Source organism: Neomonachus schauinslandi, chromosome 3, assembly GCF_002201575.2.
Source record: "Neomonachus schauinslandi chromosome 3, ASM220157v2, whole genome shotgun sequence".
NCBI classification, from domain to species: Eukaryota; Metazoa; Chordata; class Mammalia; order Carnivora; family Phocidae; genus Neomonachus; species Neomonachus schauinslandi.
The window spans coordinates 188,014,754-188,041,084 of NC_058405.1; the positions used below are offsets into that span (position 1 = coordinate 188,014,754).

At 49.2% G+C, this 26,331-nt stretch overlaps 1 protein-coding gene across 2 annotated transcripts in view; it reads left to right on the forward strand.

Moving 5' to 3' along the window:
- Positions 1-26,331, forward strand: part of AGAP1 (ArfGAP with GTPase domain, ankyrin repeat and PH domain 1) — a 338,554-nt gene that overhangs the window by 18,016 nt on the left and 294,207 nt on the right. For both annotated transcript variants that reach the window (XM_044913774.1, XM_021679032.1), the window contains exons 3-5: positions 10,023-10,108; positions 12,907-13,048; positions 17,442-17,576. In XM_044913774.1, coding sequence (XP_044769709.1) covers positions 10,023-10,108; positions 12,907-13,048; positions 17,442-17,576 — 363 coding nt within the window. The remainder of the gene's footprint in view (positions 1-10,022; positions 10,109-12,906; positions 13,049-17,441; positions 17,577-26,331) is intronic.

The following is a 26,331-nucleotide window of genomic DNA, read 5'->3' on the forward strand; positions in this document are numbered from 1 at the left end:
TGACACCTGCAGCGTGAGGCGAGGGCAGGCAGGTGGGAAGCCCTTCGCAAGCAGAGGTCTCTTTCCAGACGGCGTTCCCCTTATTTCAGGGTGGAGTCCTGGACACCTTTGGGCTCTACGGCCTCCCAGCCTGCCTTCTGGAGTTGATGACAATGCAGAGCATATGTTATTCTTTGCGGTAGCTGAGCTTCTGCAGCTCTAATTACAGACAACTTTTGGGGGGATAATAGTATTTGATAGCAATTTTAGATAGTGTTTTTGGGGGGGTGGGGGAAACTCATAAAACTTAATGAGAGTGATATTGGGTCTGTCACTGATGTTGAAAATTGGAGATTGGCCTGGATAAACCAAGCTACACACCTGCACAGAGTTGCTGTGTTTATTTTAGTCTTAAAAAGAGATGATTTGGAGGAGAGAACTCTCAATAGGTTTTATGTATTAAACTACTGGTTTGCATATTCCTCAAAGCTCTTGGAAGCTAAGATGTGAAGAAACAGTCACTGTTGAGCAACAAACCACTTCCTCCGACGTTTCGTTTTCCAGCTTCTATCTGAGCAGCGATACCGTCCGGCCATCACACGTTGCTCTCCACAGGTCATACTTGCTGATCTGGACAGGCAGCCGTGAAGCCCTTCTTGGGAACACAAAGGGCCTGAGGCTCTCGGGTTCCAGTGGTATGGCCACCTTTCTGTCCACCTGGTTTGGGTTTTGTTGGCTTGATGTCAAGACAGCCTGAGCTGCACGAGTGACCCTTTAAAAAAATATGTATCAACCTGTTTGCTATTTCAAGGTACCCGGCCACTAAATAGATCCACAAGTGTGGATGTAAAAAGAAAGGCTGGACTTTCATAATGCCCGTGTTAAATTAATGAAAGCAGCTGCTCTCCTCCCGTGGAATTGTTCAGATAGGGCCCCCCCGAGTCATGGTAAGCACTAAACGCACCATGACACATCCCGAGTCAGCGGGGGAGCTAGTTACTGCTCCACTGACTGACATCACACAGAAAGCTGTCCCCACACGCGTGCCTGGCTTGTCGGCCGTGAGAATATGGGACACGTCCCATAGCAAGGTGCTTGTCTGGATAGATTTCAGGTGCAGACACTTTCAGGACAAGGATTTTAAAAGGCCAGGTTTAAAGCTGCCACTCTGATAACATTCCAAAAGGTGGGTTTCTGCGTTTATGTAGGAGTTTACCCGACACGGCCAAATCCACGCGTTCTTGGTCTCATTTGGTGCATCACATACTCGGTTCATTGTTAACTATGAGTCGCTTCCAAAACCAGTTATCCGTATTTTAAAATGCTTTAATCAACCATTTTTTAAAATTTTTTAAAATTAACGTATAATGTATTATTTGTTTCAGGGGTACAGGTCTGTGATTCATTCATCAGTCTTACACAAAAATCAACCATTTTTAAAAGTCTTGAAGCCTCGCTGGAGAAAAGTTCTTTTGAGTAGCTTCGAAACCCTGCTGCTTGATAAGAAACCCCACCTTTGCTGGCAGGAGCAGTTTCCACCAGCGCCTCTCTTTTCTTTAAAGTGATGTTAAGAATCTGTGTCATTTTTCCTGGAACATCGTGCGGTCTTTTGATCTGCAGATCTCTCTTTATTTCTGGAAAATTCCTTTGTATTTTATCTCTCAAGAGTCTTGTAGTTCTTTTGGGGGAGTTTGTTGTCAGCGACCCCATTTACCTTTCTGTCAGGTTGGTCTTTCATCCTGTCCGATAACTTCTGCCTCGGGTTTATCTCCATCTTTCTAATCTCACCAGCTGTTTATTTCAAGCTGTCCCTCTGTGTCAGACTCTCAGCTTGGAGCACTGTCTCTTCTGTACCTTGTTTTACAAATTTTACTCATTTGTTCCAAAATGTCACTTTGGTTCTCCTTTCTAGGGGTTTCCACTTCATCTCCTATTTGAGATTCTCATCCCTGGCATTCTTGTTGTTTGGAAAGCCTGTTCTTAAATTGCGTTAGAAAGGGAAGCGATTGTAAGGGATTTCCTTGTGCTTTTTGAGTTTTGTTTTCTTCTCTGTTGGCTCCTGTGTTTTGCATGCTCCTTTCCTCCTTCCTGTCTCCCTCCCTGCCTCCTCCTGTAGCTTCGGTGCATGGTGTCCTTACCATTTCTCCATACCGTACCTCCTCTTTGGGCATCTACCCACACTTTGTCTCTGCCGAGACTGGGGCTGTCCTGACTCTGCTCTGGGGTCCCTGCAGGGTCAGCCACCGACATTGGCTGGGGCCACTGAGAACGCTCCTCTCGCTCGTCCCAAATCAGGTACGGGGTGTGGAGCACCCCCTGCCATCTGGTTTCCTGTGGTAGGTGATAACCCCAGTCTTGAGTATCCTGGAGCAGAGGGCTGGACCGCTCTGCTTGCATTGCCGTTCTCCAGACCTCACTCCTGCATGCAGATCCCCTGCGGGGAAGTGCTTGGGCCACAGGACCTGAGGCTGGATGTTATTTTCTTGGAGAATTACAGTATAAATGCATCATCATGCCCTACCCATCCCTCTCCTCCGCCCTCTGAGGGAACCGCCCCCAAACCACAGGGATCTGCTCTTTGTCACAGGCTGGGGCTCTGCTTTTCCTGTGACTTTACAAATGTCCAAGTATGGGGTTCCCTTCACTTATGGGGGGTTGGAATACATATTGTCATTCCCCAGCACCCCCCCCCCCCCACATTCTGGCATTTTCTTTGCCTCCAGAGGGTTGAGGATAAGGCTATCCTGCCTCTCTACCATTTTCCATTTTTCCCTCCGCCCTTTGGGGGCTGTTAACCCCAGGGAGGGGGGTGCGATTAGGGGCCCTGCCCAGTCTTGGGTCTTCTTCTTATCCAAAGGTCACTGTTTTTGAGGTTTTAGTCTGTGAAGCTTCACCCCTTTTCTCAGTGGATGATGAATTTTCTTTCTCCTGCTGTTTACTTCCCCCCCCTTTGTTTTATTAGGAATAAAGGAAAGGAAATTCAATTATAGTGAAGTTCAAATCTGCCATCTTAACCTGGAACTTTGACTTCTCTATCTTCCTTTGTTATTTTACTTAGATCTGGGTGAAGTGAACTCATTAGGGACCACAGGCTGCCTGAGGAAATTACATGTTGAACCTTCATCTTACCCGAGTCGTAACCCTGAGTGCTTCACCCGTGGAAGCACTTAGTGGTCACTGCACATTAATCCTCACTGCTGGTACATTTTTATAGTTGTTACTGTTTTGGTTTTTTTTTTTTTTTAAACAACGTAAGTTTAAAAAAAAAATTGGCAGAGGAAATGAAATCTGACTCTGTTAAGTTTTGTAAACTTAATACAGTACCGATGAGACTTTTTTCCCAGTGAAAAAATAATATGTGGTCCAAAATTCCTTTTAAATGTCACAATACAAAACTTCTCCAAAACCTCCTTATTAATAAGTTACTGACTTTGGTATTTTCGTCAGATTTAAAAGGGCAAAATTCAAAAGTTTCTGCCACATTCAGGATTAATTTTTTTATATTTTCCTAGGGAGAAATGAATTCATAGTCTTTTTCAGTGTATCCCTCTCATTCCACTTGTCTTAAATAATTAGGAAACAATAACATTTACAGATATTCTGTTTTATCTTGGGGTTGTATGGAGAAGAACATTTTAGGCAAATGTTAAAAAGGTCTTCATGGCCAAGAATGTCTGCGCAGGGAGCGTAGGAGACCCAGTCCCTGATGTATGTCCTCGCTGAGCCCGGCTCTTGATCGCTGACGGGTCCTGAGGCCAGCTTGCCCCCACGGGAAGCACTGAGCCTAGCCACAGCTTCATCAGATGCTAGGATGATGCCCCTCCCCTCTTATGGAAAAGGGAAATAATATGCTGTACAAATGCAAATTGAAACTCACAAATAATTTTCATCCTTTGCCAAAGCATGAAAAAGTAAAGATGAAAATCCACAGTTTAAAAAAAAAAAGGAAACAACGTGATAAGCAGGTTTCTTTTCTTTTTAGTGATGATTTTGGAGCTGTGAGCAGAGCAAGGAAGAGGCTGGCCCCCTGTGTTCTCGATCGGCCCCATGGGTGCTGGGAACTTCCATGAAGGCTGCGAGGCTTATTTGTGGACAGGGCGGTGTCATTTGGCCCTGTCCCAGCAGAATCCCCTGCCAGAGAGAGGAGGACAGGGGTCTGTGGGCACATCTGGGTTTGGGTCTCCTTCCGGCGGTGTGCTGGCGTGGGGGGTCTCGGTCAGCGTCTGACCTTCCTTTCCTCCCCAGGAGATGGGGATGTCGGTAACGATGTTCGCTTCGCCAGGTGTCCTGAGCAACAGCAGAGAGCATGTGGGAAGGAAAACGCTTCGTGGACTCTTGAGTGTTCTAGGTCTCTGTTATTAGCATCACTTTCTCTTGCTCAGAGATCTGTTAACGATATATTAATAGCTTTCAGTCCAATTAGCCGAAGTGATAGAAACAGAAATGTCAAACATCTGTTCCTCCCAGTGTTCACTCCCAAGAAAGCTTTTTTTAGTAGGAAAATTCACTGTGCTCTTTTTTTCCCTCTTAAAGCAGAATGACAACACAGATGAGCGCTTACACCTCTGTGTGGGGCTCGCCCTCCAAGGAGGATCGAGCCCACTGACTGTGAGCTAAAATATGAGAAGGAAACCAGTTGTTTTACTTACTCCAGCATCCCAAATTTAAACTGGTTCCCAGGAATGAGGCCAGGACTCAGGAGAGTAACTTCGGAACCTTTAGAGTGTTTTATTACGGTTGGATGGTAAGAGATGTTCTCAAGTCTTTCTGAAAGATGTTTAGAAACCAGAATGGCTGTGTCCTTCCCGGTGTGCCGTTCACAACACCTGCACTTCAGCATCCTTGTTCTCGGTAGGAGCATCCAGGTTCGCCTCTTACCCGTTTCTTACCCGGAGAAATGAAGACCTTGACTCCCTTCAGAATGAAAGCTCAAGGGCACACAAAGGTCAACAGGGAAGTTTTCTGGGAAGCCTGAAAACTTGCTTTTGGGTGAACCAGAAATTGCACGTGAGGCTGAGTTTAGGCAAGTGGGGCAGCCCGTCTCTCTGTTTTCTGAATGCTGAGCGTGGTGCTCTTCCCCTCTGCTGGCCTCACCGCATCTTTGGAAAGAATCGACGTAAGGAAAGAGGGACATTTGTTTTCCGTTCCCACAGGGATGTCATCCCAGGTTCGGGGCCCTGGTGCTGGGGTCGAGCCAGCGGGCCAGCAGCCACGTGTGGGCTCCGTGGCCCCGGGGTCTGCACACCCCTGCTTGCCGTGCCCACCGCACACCTGTACACAGGTTTGCTGGGCCAACCCATGCTGACTGTTTCCAAGATGAGGTCAGGTTTGGGGACACTCTAGAAGTAAAATCATCCCAGAAGTAATTTAATATTATGTAATAATATTTGGCTGAGAATGTTGAACGCCATTCACGTAACAAGTTTACAGTGTTGGCCACGGGGAAGGCTGGGCATTGCGTGTTAGGAACACAAAGCTGGGCAGAATAGAGCTGCAGGAAGATAATTGGAAATTGGATTATAAAATCGGCATCAAAAAACCCTACATGAAGAGTGCAGTTGGATGCAGAGTTTGGTGGTGTCCTCTTAAATTTAAGGTAGGCAAAGATCTAATGCTTGGGATGGGCCAGGGTGTTTGCATTGAAGTAACAAGAGCTATGGCTCCCACTGAAGCCAGAGCAGCTCGGTTCCTCACAGGCTGTCCTCCCGAGGCTCTCCCCTTTGTGTTTCTAAACTGTAGAAAACGAGTTTTAAAGTCTTATTTTATCTACGTGCCAGACCACGTTTCTCCCAGTACCTGGTGGCCACATTCCAGGGGAGCCTGACAGTGGTCAGTGGGAGTTTATTTATATATAACATTTATTTTTTTTTTTTTAAAGATTTTATTTATTTATTCATGAGAGAGAGAGAGAGAGGCAGAGGGAGAAGCAGGCTCCCAAGGAGCAGGGAGCCCGATGTGGGACTCGATCCCAGGACCCTGGGATCATGACCTGAGCCGAAGGCAGACGCTTAACCATCTGAGCCACCCAGGCGCCCTATATATAACATTTATTAATCATGTTCTTTCTTCTCACACCCTGGGTACTTCAGCACCTGGCTGAATTTTACCTAATTATTAAATCTTTGGGCTCACGGCATATGCATAAGAGTATTTAATTTTTTTCCTGATGTATGTATAGTACCAGAAAAATCACGTAAGCCAATTACAGGTGTCTAGTATTTGTAATTTTGAGATATTGAAAAGACATGCTAATTATATACCTTGAGGGGAAACATAAAGTGATTTTAGAATTGGGAGGGACCTTTAGAGGTGGAAGAAAGGATCACCCCTCCTTTTAGAGGTGATGTAAATTAGGTGAGTCCTTTGCTGAGGTTACAAAGCTAGAGATTGTAAAGGAACAAAAAGAGAGGTCCTTGCAAACCTTTCTTAACTTGAATACTGTGATTGAACTATCTGCAAGCATAACTTGAGAAGAAGACTCCACAAACACACTTGAAAGGAAGAAAATGAAAGAAGGGATGTGAAATTCATCCAGCAAGGTCTGTGGGTAGGACATGCAAGGAGGAGGTGCTCAGCTCCAAGCCATTCCGTTCCTGGAGAGCTGGGTACTGACCCCTGCCCACCAGGCTCTTGCTCCCCGGGGAGGGAGAGGTCGGGGAGGGATGCTGGTAGTTTGGGAACTCAGGTGGCCCCAGGGACAGGCTCCGCTGCTCACCTCCTGCTCGGAGGCCACCCAGACTGGTGACAGGTGTGTGTGGCCATTGTGCCCTCAGATGCTAGTGCATCAGGGAGCTGCTGGGGGTGCAAGGCCAGGCATTGGGGAGGCAGGGTCCCGGGGCGACGAAGAAGAGCGTGGGCTCAGGGTAGGAACTGTGGTGTGGTGTGGATCCTGCAGATTGTGGGCTGCTGTGGGGGCAGGTCTGCGGCCGAGGGCAAGTGTGAGGCAGGCAGGAAACTCCTGGATGATTTCAACAAGTACAGACAGTCGGGATAGAGAGAATAAAGGGGGTTTTGAAATGTTCTAGGGATAACCTAGGTGGGGGGGGGGGAGAGAGAGACTGTGTGTGTGTGTGTGTGTGTGTGTGAGCTCCTCTAGGAGGATCATGAGGACAGAAACTAGGTACCAAACGTTGTTAGTTTGCTCCGACTCCAAACAGCCCAGCTTGATTCTCCCGCCGTTCTGGAGGCCAGAAGTCCAAGGTCTTCAAGGTGTCGGTAGGGTTGATGCCCCCTGAACCTGGGAGGGAGGATCTGTTCCAGGCCTGTCTCTGGGCTTCTCATGGTTTGGGGGCATCTTTGGTGTTTCTTGGCTTATAAAGCTCCTGCATTCATCCTCACCAAAATTTCCCTAAGGACTGCAGTCACTGGGCAAGGGGCCCATCCTACCCTAGTATGAGGTCGTGTTAACTGATCACATCTGCAATGAATTTTTTTTGCACGTAAGATCCTATCCTGATGTACTGGGTGTCAGGATATGAACTGGGGTTGGGGGACACAGTTCACCCATAACAGAGGTAATGGTGGGACACCGCGTGAAATTAATGTTGCTCTTTTAGGACGTGATAATTAGCAACCTAACAGGTTGAGGAACGCTTAGTGATTATTGGGGTTTTTTAAATACCTGCTGGAACAGCAAGGCTTCCATGCCCTCTTGAAGGCCCCAGAGCTCAGCCCTTTCCTCAGTTTCTCCTGAGCACAGGCAGGACTGTGCTGCTGAAAGGACATTTGCAAGGTGCTGCCTAGACCAGTCCCCGCCACCGGAGGGCCCAGCTGATGTGACACATGAACTGCCTTGAAATCCTCTCACTCGGAGCACAAGCATTTTCCTGTGATGTGAGAGCTTTAAATTCTGCATCAGATCTGCTCCCGACAGACTTGATCTGAAGTGCTCTGGTCCCTTGGGCTGCTCCGTAGTGGCCGTCATCCTCATTCAGGCGCCAAGATCAACCCACCGGGAATCAGAGGGAAGATTTGTGAGCTTGTACACAAATTCCTGTGGCTTTTCCCTTGTCCCCCTCAGTGTGACCCGTCAGATCTCTACAAGCAAGATGTGAAGGAAAAGGTTTTTCTCAAAGTATAGATTTCCCATCTAACATTGTTATTTCATGAAAGGTTGAATTTGGTTCTTTCTCACCAAGAGATAGCGGGTTTCCAGCACCTCTTCTTTTTTTAAAGGTTTTAAAAAATATAGAAATGATCCTGATTACTCTTGGAACTGTTGTAAATTTTTTCTTTTGTAAGTTAGGTTTATTAAATGTTAAGTGTATCTTTTATAAAAGCAAGCGATAACTCTTGGCAGAAATTTTGAATAACACTGGTAATCCTTGCCAGTGGTGCTGCCCTTCAGGTGGAATGGGGGCCAAATTTTACAGCTGGGGACACTGAGGTAGAGAGGGGTGAATAAGGACGGCAACGTCCCAGCAGTGGTGTGTGGCGGCCCTGGGATCCGCACAGAGAGCCGGCCCGGCGTTGTCGGCGTCTTTTGGCTGCATCCCACTGGAGGCGCGGGGGCTCTGCTGGTGCCCGGGGTTTCCAGCTCCTTTTATAATTACGGCAGCCCAGCGGGGAAAGGGTGCTGTGCTTTTCTACCTACACGGAGTCTGTGGTTCGGGGACCAGGAGTCATCTGCCAGTCTTCCTACAAGCACAGGAAGTGGGCCCAGCTTGTCTGGATCCAGCGAGCAAACATGCCGTCACCTTCCCCCATCTGACCGTTCTCTGTGCCCTGCCCGCGGTCTTCGGTGCTGGCCGTGCAGGGGAGCAGAATGAGCGTTTATCTGTTTTGTTTAGATGTTGGAAAGTTGTCTTCAGTTTTTGTTATTGAGCAGACTTAACGTGTGTTTTGCGGGCCCAGGAAGGCGAGGAGAGCGTGCGTGCAGACGTGGGCCCGCTTTGAAAGGTTAGTCCGCTGGCTGGCCAGCCACAGGGCACCTGGCAGCTGCCCGTCTGGAGGGGACAGGGTGGCCCCGGGAGGCAGAGGGCACACACGCAGCCTCTGGAGCCAGCGTGGTTCTCCAGGGCGTGGTCATCCGGAGTTTAGGGAGTGTTTCTGGAAGGCGTCTGTGCCGAGGACTGAGAATGAGAGCAGGTGCTGATGTGTTCTTCCCTCAAAAACAATTCAGAATCCTGGTGAGGGTTAGCTGGAGTGGACTCAGAGCCCAGAATCTCAAAAGGTGCTTTGTCTTTGGAGATGCGGAGGGACGCGGAAGCGGACGTCCTTCCCGTGTCCGGGAGAGGCCTGGCAGTGTGGTCCAGGGCGCCACGAGGAGACGCACGGGACAGTTGCGTGTCCCTCCCCAGCTGGGCGTGTGCGGGGCCGAGATGAGAAGGGCCAGACCCCCCCCCCCCCCCACGGAGAAATGACGGCGCCCCGGCAGGGTCCCTGGTGGTTTCTCGCTAACACAGCGTGCTCTCTAACCCCGTCGCCAGCCAGCTGCCCTGCTCTGTCTCGACTTGTGCGGAGAAGCCATCCCGTAGTTCTGTCTAACACGTGTGTGGTAGTTCAGCATCCCCCCGTACTCCGCGAATACGGAGACACCATTCCCATGATGTTCTGTGTTTTCCTTTCAAAACTGGGTTTCTCTTGAGGAGAATACGGTTCTCAGCTCTTGAATTTATCAAAACGTTGTAGACTCGGCACCTGTGGAACATGAAAAATTCGTTTCAGTTTTGCGAACCCAACAAGAGAATGATCATTTCAGTGCTGTGTTTCTGAACTCTGCATCAGCGTGTTCCCAGTGAGAGAGAATTCCTGAATTTACAAACAAAGCCTACGTTAAAATTCTTCCATTCTCAGCCATGGGTGACCCTGGCATTGCCTGGGAGGCTGTGGACTCTAACCAGAAGTGAACATGGGTCCTTAAAGACAAATACTTAAAATCTGAGTTCAGGACTTTTAAAATCCAGTGGTTGCTGGTCCTAAATATTGAGAGTTGCCTCCAGGGCGACAGCCGAGGGTGTATTTTTCCACAAGCGAAGCCCACGTCTGTTTGCCCTCGTTACACCCCGTCTTTCCTCCGTAACAGGATGTTTTGTGTGTGGCAGGTGGCCGATTCAAGAAAGAGATCGTTGTTGATGGACAGAGCTACCTGCTGCTGATTAGAGATGAAGGGGGCCCCCCAGAGGCGCAGGTGAGTACTACAAGCAAAAAACGGTAAGCAGCTTCTCACCTTGGCTCCCTTGTTCAAGTTCTGGTTCAACAGGTGGCTCTAGAAATCAGTCAGGTGTGTGCAAGAAGGGTGACTAGAGGCCCCACAAACATGTTTTCTCTAATAAACTAATTCTGTTGTTCCTTCACATAAAATCATAGGGGGACGTTAGGTCTCCGTGGCTGGTTTTCACGTTTTTAAGATGGAAAGAACAACAGAACTTGCGCTGGTTTGTCGACTGTTGATGTGACATCTGGAAATGTCCACAGTCCTCTCCTGTTCCCTGTAAGCGGTTTATTCCCTAGAGCAGTGGGATGATTTAGAAAGTTGCTGGTCTGAAGTCTGGAAATCTGATGGGGGCCACCATGCTGCTTGCCGGGCTTCTTGGCGCGAGTCAACCCCTACTGAAAACCAATGTGTGGCATAGTGTGGTTTCTTTGGAAGTTCCCTGAAGGCTGGGCATCCTGGAAATAAAAAAGCTTAGGTGTGGAAAACCTTTCTTTAGTTTACTTAATCTCCAGTTTATTATTTTACTTATGTCATAATTTACTAGCCAAGCACATATTATGTGGGTGAACACCTGCCCTGTGAGAGTCCGCTCATGTCATCCTCCAGAAGACCCTGGGGAGGATGCTCTTAGGAGTCCTGTCTTCACGGAGGACACTGATGCCATGACATCTTGCCCAAGGTTGGACGTGGTGGAGGGGCACAGACCCAGGTGCTTTGCCTGCCGATGGCACCAACCCGGGGATAGAACCAGGGCCCCCTCAGAGGTCTCTGTCTTGGCCTCTGGCCGAGAGAACGTGTTTACTCAGTTCACTGAGGACCAGTCCTTTATTCTAGCCGTACTTTGTTCAGGAGCCTTACTTAGCCCAGAAGTGTACCCTAGTTAAAGATTTCTTCTGTGGGCGGGGATATCGGCACAGAGCCTTTCAAAATTATGGACAGGATTTTGTACAAAATTAGGCAGAGCATGCTTGAATATTCATGGGGGTGGGGGGCTTGTTTTCAAGTTACCCTTCTCGGGCATGTGGAAGCCTGGTCTTTCTTTTCATTGTTCCAGAATATTTCATGTTACTCACCTAAGATAATAGCTTCATGAACAAGATCGTAAGACTTCTTTGTGGCTACTAGTGTCCTCTTAGCTTTGTGTAAAAAGTGCCGATTAACTGGCTTTTTTGTGTGTGGCCGTTGGTGGGAGCAGCCATTGGGATGGGTAGGGCTGCTTACTGAGCGCTCACCACCTGCTAGGTGCTGGGGCAGCCAGAACCCACCCATGGGAGAGTGGGGTGCGGCTTGCTTTTCCTCTGCATGGGGGTTCACACAGCCTTCCTCCGGTCCCGGAGGACCACGATCGCTCTCTGGGTGCTCATGCGCATGGGCAAGCTTCACCGCACTTCTTGGAAGAGAACGGGAAAACAGACCTCAAGGTAGAGAAAGGGGAAAGGAGATGCCCCTGTCGGCCTGGGTCCTGAGCCCTTTGCAGGGGCATCAGGCCTGTCCGGGGATTCATTCTTAACAAGATCTTGATCTCATTTAATTCTACTGTTATCCTTGGGACTTCACGTTTATTTAAATTTTATCACGTAGAATTTTCACTTACAACTGAATCACGTTTCCGTCACATGTGAAGTCAGAGCTTAACCTACAACAAATTCCCCCAAATATATCCGAGCTGATGCCTAGGCTGGCAAAAACTTACCTAGGAACAGTGGCTTCTCGCAGAAAGTAAACAGGATTATTACTATTTTTCATTTTCATGTGGAAAGAGGAGGGTCTTTGGTGACGGATTGACCTGCTCTCGATTCTGCTGCCGTAACCACGTGTGAGTCTGGGAGGCTGCTGAGCTTCCGGGGCCTTCCGTTCACTTGGCTCCAACCTTACAAGTGGTTATAAGTATTGAATGAGATAGTACGTGCCTGGCAATAGTAACTTGCCCCAAAGTAGATGTGATGGAGGGTTCACCTGGATGCAGGTAAAACAAGAATAAAATGGCAAGAGTCAGGTTGTTGTGGGATTTTAATGTTTTTCCCTGATTTTTGCTCATTTTCTTAATTAGCTTTGTGTATTTCTCTAACCATAAGTAATCCTACTTCAGAGGGGGCTTTAAGAATTCACTGGCAGGGGCGCCTGGCTGGCTCACTTGTTGGAACACAGGACTCTTGATCGCGGGGTTGTGAGTTCGAGCCCCACGTTGGGTGTAGAGAGTACTTAAAAAAAAAAAAAAGAATTCAGTGGCAGCTGATCTTTCCAGTGGAAAGACCTCCTCTTGTGAGAAGGAGTGGGCCACAGCCTGGGTGGAGGATTTCTGAGAGACCGCAGGAGCCCAGAGAGGAGTCGCCCTATCTCAGAGGAGTCCAGCCAGGCTCCTGGGGGTACTGTGGAAGGGAGTTAGTGTGAAACCGAAAGCTCCGGGGTCACTGTCAGCACCTCTCTTCCGATTTGGGGAGGCTCCTCTGCGAGGCTGGGTTTGCCTTGTGTTTGTACGACTGCGGCTGGCTGGATCGGGGCAGAGGGTAGACGTTCCCACGGGAAAGCATGTGTGGATTGTGCTCCTAGGAGCCTGGGGTGGCCTGAGTGGGAAGGGAGTGAAGGTCCCATTCCAGGTTACGAGGAGGATATGCCGCAGCCACGTGTTACGGCCGAAGTCAGGCGCCCATCGGACTTGGCCTGAGCGAGGGGTCATGCGTCCTGTGCTCACGAAGACGCTGTCCCCACCCTTCCTCCCGACAGACAGCCTTGTCACTCAGCTCCTCCTCTCTGCCCTCTTTTCTCCCTAGTTTGCCATGTGGGTGGACGCTGTGATCTTTGTCTTCAGCTTAGAGGATGAGATAAGCTTCCAGACCGTTTACCACTACTACAATCGGATGGCCAACTACCGGAACACGAGCGAGATCCCTCTGGTTCTGGTGGGGACCCAGGGTGAGTGCCGTCCCCGTGCAGCTTGGGTATGAAGGACCCCACGGGTGAGCAGTAAGTGGACTCAGGGCCCATAGTTGTGGCCTGGAGGAATTTGAAAATGGTGTAAAGAAGAAATAACTTCTTCCTGAAGGCTTTTTCCAGTGAGAATCCAGGAAACTGAAATTGTCCCATTTCCTGATTTGATTCTGTGGAGAAATCACTCGGTCAGCACCCTCAGAAGAAAACCCTCCCAAGTGCTCTCGAGAAAAATTCTATTTTCTTTTTCTGTAGTAGGATCTCTAATTCTTTCGGTTATGTCAAGTAGTTTATAAGCAATTTAAGAGGTTGTCGATTTTAACTTTTAGTACATCTTTAAAATCCTACTGATTTCTTATACACAGCAGAGTTTTGTTTTATTTCGCTCTGTTATGTGTTACGATCTATGTGTAATTTTTACCTAGCAGGTACCTCAGAGTCTGGAATTACCCTGTAAGAGCGCATTTCTTGTTTTTTGCCAGGCCACTTAAAACTTGGCCTCTTGCAAAGTGACATCCCTGATGTGTCCTTGTTCTCTGTCAGATGCACGGATGCACTGGTGTCCCCCATCTGGGTGTTAAGGCCATGTAGAATGTCTTTAAAACCCAGATGCAGGTTAACTTTAAAACTGCCTTGTCAGCAGTATGGGTAACTTAATAGTCATGTCAAGAAGAACTGGATTATGCCTTCCTTTTGTTGTTGTTCGTAGGCTGTATTTGTTAATTCCTTTAGAGCGTCCACATCTGGTCTGCCTTCCCGTGCCCTGATGGGAGACTTTTCTCAACGAGAAACTGGCTGTGTTGAGGCAGGAACGGTCAGCTGTGCACGTGATACTGGGTCTAGTGTGCGGAGAGTGCGCGCAGGCGGAGAAGCGCTGCCCTGCAGGGGGCGGGTGGGTCTCGTGAGAACAGAAGTAGCATGGGATCAACTGAAGGCATCATCTCCATGTGCTGGATATAAAATGTTAGAGTCGGGTTCTCGTGCGGAGCACCCCCACCCTCTTTTAGGGAACGTGTGATGGCCGGTGGTCTCAGAACTGAAGCCTGGAGAGCGGCAGGTGAATTCCACCTACAACTCCATGGGAAAGAGGTTCTTTATGCCCAGGGCGCCCTCTAGTGGCCACCGGGAAACAAGGGCGCGCCAGCATGAAGCCCTTGGTTCTCGTTCTGATACACAGAACTGGCATGTTTCTGTTGGCATCCTGAAAATTCCGTGTTTTCTGGTGGGTGGCAGGATCTACAGCAGATCTGCCTAGAGCTGCCCTGAAGCTGGAGCGAGTCCTTTCCAGCAAGCACCTCTCCCTGCGGGCCAGCCCAGGGCATTTCTGAGCAAAGTCAGAGACTGAGTGCGGGCGTCCCCTCGCACGCTGTGTGGGTTCAGGGCTTTGTATTTCAGACTCAGAACGCCTTTCCTCTGTGGACTCACTGTGCTAGGACGCAGGGACTTCTCAGTCTAGGCCAGAAGGCTGTATGTGATCTATTTGGTGTCGTCCTACACAGCCGTGGTTTGGGTAGTAGGGACTGGAGTGTCTGGTCCCGGTATTGGGGCTGCGCAGCCCCCGGCATCAGAGCGTCCTGGCCCTGTGACCTGGACTGCCATCTCCCCGGGCTCGGCCGGGGTTCACCGGAGGAGCTCCTGTAAGGCACTTGAAGCACCCATGGGCACGTAAATGTAACATAAGCGGTTGCTTCTGTTATATTGGTTGTATCTCGACACGCAGCTTTACCGAGGGCCTGGCTGGGGTGCAGAAGCATGCCTCTCTGTTCCCTCCTTGGTGATAAGCGTGGCTGTCCGTGTCCCACCGCGGCTGCAAGAAGGCAGAGCCGAGCCTCTCCCAGGTTGGCTCACATGTTTGTAGAGGACGCCTGTGGAAGGCTCCGTAGAGACTCCGGGGAAGCCCTGATGCGGTCCCCGAGTGGAAGAACTTACCCTTTTTATTCCTGCTGGTCTTCTGAGCATTTTTCTGGAAAGGCCACAGGCGAGGGAGCACCTGAGCCAGGGAGCCCGGGTGGAGGACGGATGCTGGCAGTCTCCTCACGTTCATTTGTGGGACTTTGTCCATCGTCAGCACAGCCCCATCCCAAATGAACAGGGCATGACTGTTACCAAGCAGGGACATTCCTCAGCTGAGGGGTCCTCTTGGTCCTTAATCAGACCTCTCATTTCCAGAGTGCCCTAGAAGCCCCTGTGGCAGGAGGGTAGAGTGAGTGTGGGCTTCTGGAAGGTTCCACTGCTAGGTACTTGCTCGCTGCTTGCAGACTTGCTCTGTGAAGCCTGTGTGTTGTGCTTTTTGCATGGGATTCGTGGGGTGTTGGGGGTAAAAGGTGGGTCAGGTTACAGATGAGGGACTCTGAGCTTTCCCCTACCCCAGGTGTTTGGGGTCGGTGGCCTCATCCAAGGTTGGGAGGAGTGTCTCTGCGAGAATGCGTGTTCTCTCCGGGTGTAGTCAGGACTGTGCGAGGGTCCGTAAGTGGACAGGACACTTCTGAATGAGGTAGTTACATAATGTTCGTTAAGCTGGTTCTGTTTTAAAGGCTTGCAGATGACATCGATTTGAGGGACGGGCACAAGCTGTGAGCAGGTGCAGAGTTACAGGTGGAATGAGAGACCAGGCTGCTGTAGCCCCGACTGACGCGTGGTGCAGGTACGACGTGGCCAGAGCGGAGACGCGTCGCTGCACCTGGGAAGTCAGGATGGGACAGCACGGGGTGGGCCTCCCGCTGAGGAAGGGGGCCTGTGGGACTTTTGGGGACCCCAGGTCAGGTTAAGCTGGGTTGACACTACAGCATGTGTTTACACCAGAGCAGTGAAAAATTACAGATTTCGACCTTTTTTCCTACCGTTTTCTTAAAAGATGTTTGCACCTTTAAAAAATACTTCTTTTCCTTAAGTGTTGTGAAATCCAAGTCAGATTTTTAGTCTGGAAGACAAGAAGACAGGACAAGATGTTCTTTGAAGAAACCCCTCTAAGGGGCCTTCCCAGGGAATGTTCTGGAACATCTATTGAGGTGGCGCAAGCCATTGTTGGAGAAAGAGGCCTGAATCGGAGTTAGTCTTGATTTCTCTATGGGAAACTGCCAGGTCAGGCCTGTTCCGTGAGCTAAAAATAAAACAGGAAGCAAGAGAAAGAGGGGGTAAAAATGAATAAATTATTCCCTCAAGATGCCACTTTTTTATACTTACAAAATTAAATGTCGCGGGCACTTCCTGAGCCCCAGAATAAGCACAGTTTGAAAGGTTGTTGCTATCTCTGGGGTTTCTGTTGTTCTGGTGCTCTTCTTTGACTAGTGGGGAAAACCCTGTCGGTGGGTTTTTGTTTCAAGAGCAGTTGGCGTTTTCCGTGGCACAGGAGCCTCAAGCCCGCGGAGAAAACTTCCCTGGAGAAAAAAGTCCCCGAAAAGTGCCTGTTGTCTCACACCTCGCTCCTAACATCTTGGCCTTTCTCTGTTGGCATGTGCGGGACACGGGAACGCATGGTGGGGTGGGGTAGAGGCATCTTGGACACTGAGCCAATGAAGGCTGGTTTTTCTTTGTTCAGGGGGCTGGTGACAGGTGCCCCACATCTGTTCTGTTGCTCCAATGTCCTCATCTGTATACGGACCCTGCGGGAAGTGGGTGCGCCCAGGACTGGTTCCGTTAAGACCTAAGGTGGTTTGCACCCCAGCACGTAGGGCCCTCCACTGCCCCCCTCTCTTCCACTCCTGCCTCCGTCTACCGTAAACACCAGGTGCTTGCTGCCCCCCTGCCCCAGGTGCTCTCCCCCCAGGTAGTGGCTGGTTGGCCTTTCCCTCCTCCCTGCGGGTGGGGCTGCCCTGAGAATCCACACTGAGCACACGGACCGTCGAACATCCTGCCCTGCCTGACGTGGTCTCGTGGCCACACAATGTTCATCGCTGTTCCACGTCTCTATCTTGTTCTCTGCCTCCCTCCCCGGCCACCCTCATAGCCCCTCCATGAGGGAGCCAAGTTTTGTCTGTTTTGTCTACTGGGGCAACCCTGTGCCCGGAACAGGACCAGACACCTGAGGGCAGCTCTGTGGGCACGGACTGAACAGGTGTATGGCTGCACCTGGGGAGTAATGCTGCTAGAACACAGTGAGCAGAGTGCTTTGTGCACCAGACGTCACCTGCAAACAGTGAGTGGGCATCCTTTATCTCCGTTTCAGAAGCAGCATCCTGTGAAACACATTTTTACAAATGGAGACTGTTCTAAATGTTTGAGATTATTACTTGGAGGGTAAACTAGGTTTTAAAAACTCCAGGTTCTTAAACACATGACATGCCCAGGAGCAGGGCGCAGGTTTTGAGCTACTTGGAGGCTTGAAGTGGCGGGACATCAACAGGGCTGCTTATGGTCACCGTGTCGCTGTCTGTTCCAGATGCCATAAGTTCCAGTAACCCACGGGTCATCGACGACGCCAGGGCGCGGAAGCTCTCCAGCGACCTGAAGCGGTGTACCTACTATGAGACGTGCGCCACCTACGGGCTGAACGTGGAGCGGGTCTTTCAGGACGGTAAGCGCTCCCTGCCGCGCATCCACGTCCCCTTCCGCGGCACAGGGCCCGCCCGGCATGAATCCGAGTGCCCCCCTCATGCAGAGGTGGCGCTCAGCTGCGTGCGTGTTCAGAAGACTCAGCAGTCCGCTGGGACTCCTGTGTGGTGCGCTGTGATGTGACCTGTGCACAGCGTGTGACATTGCCCACGCTTAGCTTCGGCACGTGATGGGTCACACTTACACATCTCTTCTCCACCGTAGCTGCTCATTCTTAGTTCAAGCCCGTCTCTAAAAACAGCCTAAATATTTGCTCTTAGGCTTTGGAGAGAATAAACCAAAAGAGGAAAGAGAGTCAAGTTTGGGCCAAAAAAAAAAAAAACCCAATCCCACATTAAGACTTATGGCTGAGAGCCAACACCACGATTTAAGAATTGTTTCTTTGTTGCTGAATTCATTAGTGATCACCCGCCCCTGGAACAGCCGGAACAGCCATGCACCAGACAGGAAACCCTCCTGGAGAAGCGCAGGGTTCCACGGGGCAGAGACGGTCACGTCCGTGATCGTGATGCCAAGAGTCGGGCTGGGAAGCGGGAGGGGGATGGGCGAAGGCGTGGGGGAGGTGGTGGGAGGGAGGGGTGGTCTTGGGTCCGGAGGGGTCAGGAAGGTCTGGGAGAGAGCGAGAGGGTATGTCTTTTTGTTAAGTCGTGAACTCTGTAATTGTTAGTGTTAAAAGTAGTTGCTGACCAAGTGGGGACTGTGCTCAGTATTTAGAAATTGTGAACAGTCATGATCCATTTTAATCCTTAAGGGAAAAAAAAAACCCTCACAAGGCTTAGCGTTAAAGAAATCAAGGCTCGGAAAAATTAAGCTTGACCAGAGGCATCTGGATGGGATGCCTGTCCTGGGACGAGGAGCCCAGAGCTTTAACCATTCTGTCATTAAAGCCACAGTGATGTGGGTCCTGCCCGGTCCCCTGGGGGAGGCTGGATGGAGGGCGCACTCGGCAGGCTCACCACCCACTCACAGACTCACGTCATTCAGATTTCTCTTTCAACTTTCTGGCTTCCTTTACGCCTTAGGACTTGCCTTTATTTATGTGCTTTTCATATCTTTGCATTGTAGAAAGAGAAAGAGCGGGTAGTTTCTCTGTAACGTTTAACTTACCCCTGAAAGAAGGAAACAGGCCTGGTTCTCACACCAGCCAGACCTCCCTAGCACCTGTCTCCGCCCCCCAGGCTTTCTGGTCGACTTGCTCCCCGGGCTGATTTTTTAAGATACCAGGGACTGTAGTCTTTGCTTCTTTAACTTGGAGTTCTTAGTATCCTGAAACTGAAGACAGACTGCAGACTTAATGGAGAAATAGAATGTCTGTCTGCTTTTCTCTCCAGGGTGTAGTTCTCACATGGTTCTTGGAAAGTAATCCAGGATGGAGGGTCCCCGTCAGCATCAGGGGTGTCCCGAGGCAGGGAGGCAGTGGATGCCCTCATCTGAGAAGCAGCGTTGCTCACGCCAAGCCTCTGGTTCAGGGTCGAGAAGAGGGGCTAGTACGGGGAGGGGCCCCCGCCTCGGTGAGGTGGAGGGCCAGCGCCCAGAGGCGGAAGCTTGCACTTCCCCCGAGGGTGGAGGACAGGTGTGAAGGACCAGGCTGCCTTCTGTCACCGGCTCGCGGTGGTCCGGGATCATCGTTGATCCTGCTCCTGATGAGTTTGTGTGGCTTGTGGAGCAGAATGTCTGGCCTCCACGAAGGGGGTTCCAGTAAATAAGATTCACCTTCTAAGAAATCACATACTCCTGGTTCTACTGCATCTGGGCTGCCGGGCCTGACATGGGCATGGTTACCCGTCTGTCTGTCTGGATTCCCAGAAAAGCCCTGCGGGGATCTCAGGGCCCCACAGGCTGGACCAGGGGATTGAGGCAGCCCGGGCTGCGCATGGCCCATCACCCCGTGTCTCTCCGTCTGTCCAGTTCTGTGCAGCTCTGGTCGCCGCCGGCCATGTCTGCGAGATTAACTTCGGGCTTTTGTAGTTTTAACGTTATAATGGTAATGTCTGTGTTTGGCATGAAATTTTTCAAAAGTCCTTGGTCATTTGTTCTCTCAGCCTGGATTCATGAAGATACAGGATTACAGAAAAATAAAGTTCACTCTCTGCAGACACTGTTTCTCTGGTGCTGTGATTTCTATTCAAGAGACGTTTCTCTCACTCTGTAAAGGAACCAACTGCGTGGAAGAAGTCCTTGCATTGAGCACATCTTTCCTGCCATTTTAGTTGAGTCTCTGTGTAGGGAAAGGAGGGTAGCGTTGGTGATGGGATTTTTTTGACCTAGATATTCAGGGACAACCTAAAAGGATTATAACTTAGGGACAGAATTAAATCCCTCTCCCAGAAGACGAAGCCGTGCTGAAAGGTAGTGAACAGCCATGTGTGTAAGTGGTTGAAGGACCCCTTGGACCGTTCTTGTGAGCCATCTTGGGACTCTGCCTCCTCATGTTCACGAGGGAGCATTTGGGATTTTAGTTCCCTGAAGCTGGATTTTGGAAATGATGAATTCTCCCTTTCCAATCATTTTTAGATTTCTCACTCTACATTGGATGTCCTTGCTTATAGCTTGTTTTGTTTGGATGACCGTGATTGTATAACGGATGTATGATGAGCATAGTGATTTGCGTCAGAGTGTAGTTCTCTTTTTCAAACTAAGCATGATGTAGAATCAGTTTTTTGTTTGTTTTGACAGTTTGTGAAGTAGAGCCAATAGATCCCCTAAGTTTTTGGGGGGTATATTTTACAATTTTTAGATTACAGTATCTGACTGGTGTGTGATATTTCAAAGATCTCTGATATATAAAGAAAAGTGGTTTCCCTTTCATATGGAATGAGTAAAACCTGATGGTGGTACAAGATATTTAATTTTCCCTTATCCAGGCTACTTTACGCCCTTTTCCTTTCTCCTTCCCTCCCTCTCCTAAAATGAGCTGATAGAGATTTGTCTGTGTTGTAGAACAGTGTTGTTTTGTATATGGGTCGTTCCTGTTACGCATCCTGATGCCACCTACTTTGTATACAGAATTTAATATTCTTGCACGTATCTTCTAAACTGTAGTCACTTGTTAAATCCCAACTGAAAGCATCCTATTAGACATTAGTGCATACTTCCCTGTGAAGCTTTAACCTCCTACCTTCTTAAGCTTGTCTTCGTAGGACAGTAGGAAAACCCATATGCGCAACATTTTGCTCTGACAATAACTGTTTAGACCTGGTCGAGATCCGTATAAGCCAAGATCTAGATAATTACAGATTACCGTCTGTCTGCTTGACCCTCCCCAAGACTGCTGGGTTTTGTCACTATGTTGTTGCCCAGAGTAACTGGATAGTCCAGTGATCTCACACGGAAGACCGCTCACTCTAGGATAGATGTTCTACGTTACTTATGTGAGAAAGAGACCATTCGGTTGGAGGTGCACGTGCCCTTCGGACGGCAGCCTCAGAAGGGTTCTGGGCACCGGTGGCTGGCGCTCGGGCTTCCGGTGATCACACGCTTCATGCAGTGTCCTGTGGACGGGCGTCCCTCTGACGGCATGGGCCCGTCGGCCTCCCGGCACGGTCACGCCAACTCTTTACGTGCGTGCTGTGTAGTTCACCTTCTGAAAGCACCTGCATAGAAGCTGTCCCCTAGTCGTCTCCCCACCCCCTGCCTGCGGATGGCTCACCCTCGAGTGGACGCCCTGTACCGTCGGGGCTGAGCCAGGAGAGGCTGCCTGACTGGCGCAGGGGTTTGCAGTAAGTCGGGGAGCCTCGGTTTGCCTTCTGTCCTCTGCTTCCAAAGACTGATATCCTGATGTACAAAGAATCCCATTTCACATTAAATTCTGCAGCTGCTTGGTCCTAATTACGGGAGTGTCCAGCACAAGAGTAGCTGTATTAATGAGCCCGGTTTGTATGACCTAGTTGCATGTGTTAGAGCATCAGTAAGTGGGAGCAGTCCAGGGGTTTTGCTCCTGAGTGCTGCATCATCCTGTGCCGTTTTGTTTTGCTCACGCCGCCGTCTTTTGTTTGCGCTGTTAAAGGATGTGTCAGGCCTCTTCCATGCCTTCTTGGAACCTGCTTAATTTTCATTGTTGGGGTGGCCTGTTTTATTATTTGTTTTGTTGTTGCTCTTTTTATTGTGTTAGGGGGTAGACTGGAGTCCCTTTCTTTTTGTGTTAATTCTTTTTCCAAAGGATTTCTTTCAGAAATGGTATCTTCCATGATGAAAAGCAAGCCATATGTATGTGTACATTGGGCGTTTCGTGTGTGTGTGTGTGTGTGTGTGTGTGTGTGTATGTGTGTATAGAGAGAGAGGGAGAGAGAGAGAGAAAAGGCCAAGGAATCATGTAGTGTTTGCTAATTTCTATTTTTTTATCATTTGTAATAATGACTAATATTTATGTCACAGTTTAAGGGTTTCTAATGTAAGATAGTGGAACTTAATAGGCCCTCTTTACAGCTGGTGTCCGGCCCGCGTGTCCTTTCTGCCCGTGGTTTTCTCTGGGCATCTGTGCCCGTGTGCCCGCGCCCCTGCCCCCTCCTTGGCGCACTTGGCGCACTCTCACTGCCCCCTCCTCGTTGCCTTGAAACGTTGTACATTCAAGGTTTCATGGGACAGAGGGGTAGTTTATGTTATGACGGGGCAAACGGAAACTTTACTATGCTTAAGTTATGCTTTATTCAGGGGGGTTAATACTTTATTTTATTTTTTAAATTTTATTTATTTATTTGACAGAGAGAGAGACACAGTGAGAGAAGGAACACAAGCAGGGGGAGTGGGAGAAGGAGAAGCAGGTTTCCCGCTAAGCAGGGAGCCCGACACGGGGCTCGATCCCAGGACCCTGGGATCATGACCTGAGCTGAAGGCAGACGCCCAATGACTGAGCCACCCAGGCGCCCCGGGGGTTAATATTTTAAAACCTTCTAAGAATAAGGATGACATGAGCCAGTTGCCTGGAGGAGCAAGACAGAGGGCGGAAGGAGGAGAAAGACAGAGGGCGGAAGGAGGAGAAAGACAGAGAAGGAAAACACTCTTCACGCTCCTGAGGGTAGTGGGTTGAGTCCTGTAACATGGGCGTGGCCCCGGTTTGGCGGCCGCTCTGCTGTCCTCTTTAACACCAGCGTTCAGGGGCCGTCACTGCCTGGCAGCTTCTAACATGGTCGAATCCCATGGAAATGAGAATCCGCAAGTTGCCTCCAAAAGAACCACACCTCTCATTAAATTGAAAGGCTACCTATCAGGTGTTGACATTAAGTAGACTTTGGGTCAAGCCTGTGGGTGGGGAGGGAATGTGTACAGTGAGCAAGAAGGCCTGGGTCTGGGCGGGTTTTCTGTGTGCTGTAGGCTGGTTTGCGTGGGGATGGGAAAGTGCATGAATGATTGACATCGTTTATTTTTATAAAACATGATATTGTCGGTACCCTTTGTATGTACATCTTTAAATTCAGCTTATTTCTTAACCAGGGAAACTTTCTCTATGAACAGGGTTAAATCACAAAATGAAATAATTAATACCAAAGTTAAAGTATCTTTGGCTGTACAACACAGGCAAGTATGAACACAATTCGTGGTAATAAGACCTATTTTCAGAGGCCAAAAAAACAAAACCAAAACGAAAAGAAAAACAAAAAAAACCTTTTGAAATTAGTATTTTTAGAAAAAAAAGTTTGAGTTACAAGCGTCTTATAGACGAGCCAGACCTCTGGCAGCTGATCTGCAGCCGAGTGTCTTCACGCACATTTGACAAATGGGGAGTGTATTACGGTGGAACTAACGGCCAGGCTGTAAGTGAACGTTGTCAGGATTCATTTGAGAATTTGTTGAAAGTGATGACCCTGGAATAATCCGAGTGTTTTAAGGTATTATTATGAATTGGACACAAGTATGAAATCAGCTTGTTTCTTGTTTAAAGTCTCTTTGTCTAGAAATTTCCCCTTTTGAGAGTTTCTCTCTCATCCATTGAGCTATTCAGTGGACCCAGAGGCTGGACGTTTATAGAGGGACTAACTCTTTTGGATATCAGTTGATTTGCTTACAGTCACCTGTCCGGCGTGAAAGCGTTGAGGTAGGGGGAGTATCTCCATGGTGGGTGTGGTTCAGACTGCAGCTCCTGGCCGTAACAACTCGGAATCAAGTGTGAGACTCGGTAATTCTTACACTAGTTTCTGGTGGGGTAGAGAGGACCGTGACGTTTTTCACTCTTTCCAGAGTAACATCCTAAGAAATCATCTTAAAATCTTGATACCAAGGTTGCTGTTATTACAAACAACAGGAGACCGTGAATAGTCTTCTGTTTCATAGTTCTGTAGACTGTTGTGTCAGTAGGGGCTGTGATTGTCTCTGGCAGTTTCTTACCCCAAGTCGGGAATGTTTCCTGCTGCGTTTCCCTTAGGGCCACCTTGGGCGGGCACCACGGCTCATGTGTGCCCATAGATGGTGCTTTAACCCCTGCCCTGCCAACGCGAGATCAGTAAACACACTGTTAGTAAGTGTGCTCTATTCTGATGTTCGTGTTAAGACTCCGATCTGCTCACAGAATTAATTTTATCAATGACACAGGAGACGGTTGTGTTCATACTTGTCCGTGCTGTGGCCTCGTACATCGTAGCTAGGGCCTGCCCCAGGATCCTGTTAATGACTTGAGCCAGCTTGAATTAGCTTGATGTATCATTAATGCATACAAATGGCTTTTATTTTTGTTCATAATCTATTCATAATGCCACGCCATTCTGCTCTCCCTAATGTTTTTAAAATGATTAAACGGTGATGTACTTTTTGACCTACTTAACCCTCCGTAGCCTCTGATCAACACAATATGAAGATATCACTTAAATAGGAAAGTCAGAAATGTTACACTTCATGGCTGGTGTTTCCAACTTACTTTGAAGTCTTTTGTTTATAACATTTTCCCCTTAGAGAATACAGACATAGCAGATTCTTAGTGGCCTCCCTTCACCGAGGAACTGTCCGCCAATGATGGGGGTTAGCAGCACCAGTAAGTTCGGTTCATGAAAGAGAAGGAAGAGTAATCCTCCAAGGAGGGAAGTTGTGAAGGTTCTTGACACCAGAAAGCATAGCTTTACCCTGTGGATGCTGATGTTTGTGCACGCTACTCAGCAGTGGGGGGTTGACCAGGAATGTATGGGGGTCCAGGCCGGAGCAGAAGCTGGGCTTCCCCGAAGGCAGGCTCTGGGATCCCACGTCGGCTTGCGGGTAGTTAGTGCAGAGTCACTGGAAATTCTGTGAAGAGAAAATGACACCCAAACAGCTGGACAGATCTTCCCTGATTTAGGGAGAAAGCAGCTGTGAAGGGTGGGTTGCACACTTGTTTGTCTAAAGAAAAAGAGACTGTAGAAACTTCGATGACTAAATTGGATTGTGTGAGATTTGCTAAAGAAATTTTTTTTAAAGATTTATTTATTTGAGAGAGAGCGTGTGCGTGGGGTTGGGAAGGGCAGAGAGAGAGAGGGAGAGAGAATCCCAAGCAGAGTCCCTGCTGAGTCTGGAGCCTGATGCAGGGCTCAATCTCATGTCCCTGAGATCACAACCTGAGCCGAAACCAAGAGTTGGACACTTAACCGACTGAGCCACCCAGGCGCCCCTAAGGAGATGATTTTTAAAGGTTGTGAAATATGGAGATAAAAACCACCCATCACACCACCCCCAGTGGCTGCTACCGTTAAGGTGTGGGGGGTGTGGCTGTCTGCATGCCCGTGTATTTGGAAAAAGCGGATTTTCGGGCCTTATGACATGGTAAAATCTGCTTTTTTCACATCAATACTTTCTCTACAATGTATTTTCTCATTTTTGCATTGCATTCCATTGAGTGACTAGAAATACTTTTTTGGCCCAATCCACTATTAGACATTGAGGGGTCCCCCCAGTTATGTGTTTTAGGATCAGTGCCTGAGTGGATGGCTCTTTACCTGAATCTTTGTCTCCATCCTTAATCTTTTATTTAGGATTAACTTTCATCACGTAGAAGTAGAAAATAATCATAATTTTTAAATTTGTCTCAAATACTACTTTTGATGCGTTAATGTGAAAATAAGCTCATCTTCGCAGTCAGGCATTTTGTTAGGAGATGGCGGTCGGTCCCTTGGGCGGGCAAAGGTCTGGCGTGTTGGTGACACATGGGAGCAGGTGGGCCTTGCTGCTCTTGCAGATGTGGCCTCGGTGTTTCTGGTAGGTTCTCTACACCTGGAGTGCCCCAGCTCCCCAGAGGGCAGACGGCCCAGGGAGACTGTCCCCAGTTCCGTGTGTAGCCGTGACCTCAGAGTGGGGTTTCCTCGCACTTCATCCGTCCCTTCTGACGCGCGGTGCTACCAGCTCGCTCCTTGTGTCGCCTTAGAGACGGGCACCTGGAGTGGGTGGGAAGCGGCTCCTGGCGTTTGGACCTCCCTGAGCTTTATGTCGTGTCAGTGCTCCGGAGGGCTTGAGGGACCCTGGAAACCCATCCTCGTTTTCACACACAAGCAGTTCCAGAGGCGGGCTGTGCCCCTTGCCCGGGTCACGTGGCAGGTCCCCGGCGGCTGTGGCCCGGGCACAGCTCTGCTGCGCTGGGGACCGTCCCTCTGCGGTGGGGCCCAGACGCTCTAAGCACATCTCCCCTTGGTGAACATAAAAATCGTATTGCATTATTTCCTGTTTGAAATGTCAAAATCTGGGAAGCCCACACAAGTCTCTGTGAAAATCAAGGAATTAAAACCTAAGCATGCATTCTTCCCCCCCCCCCCCCCCCCCCCCCCCCC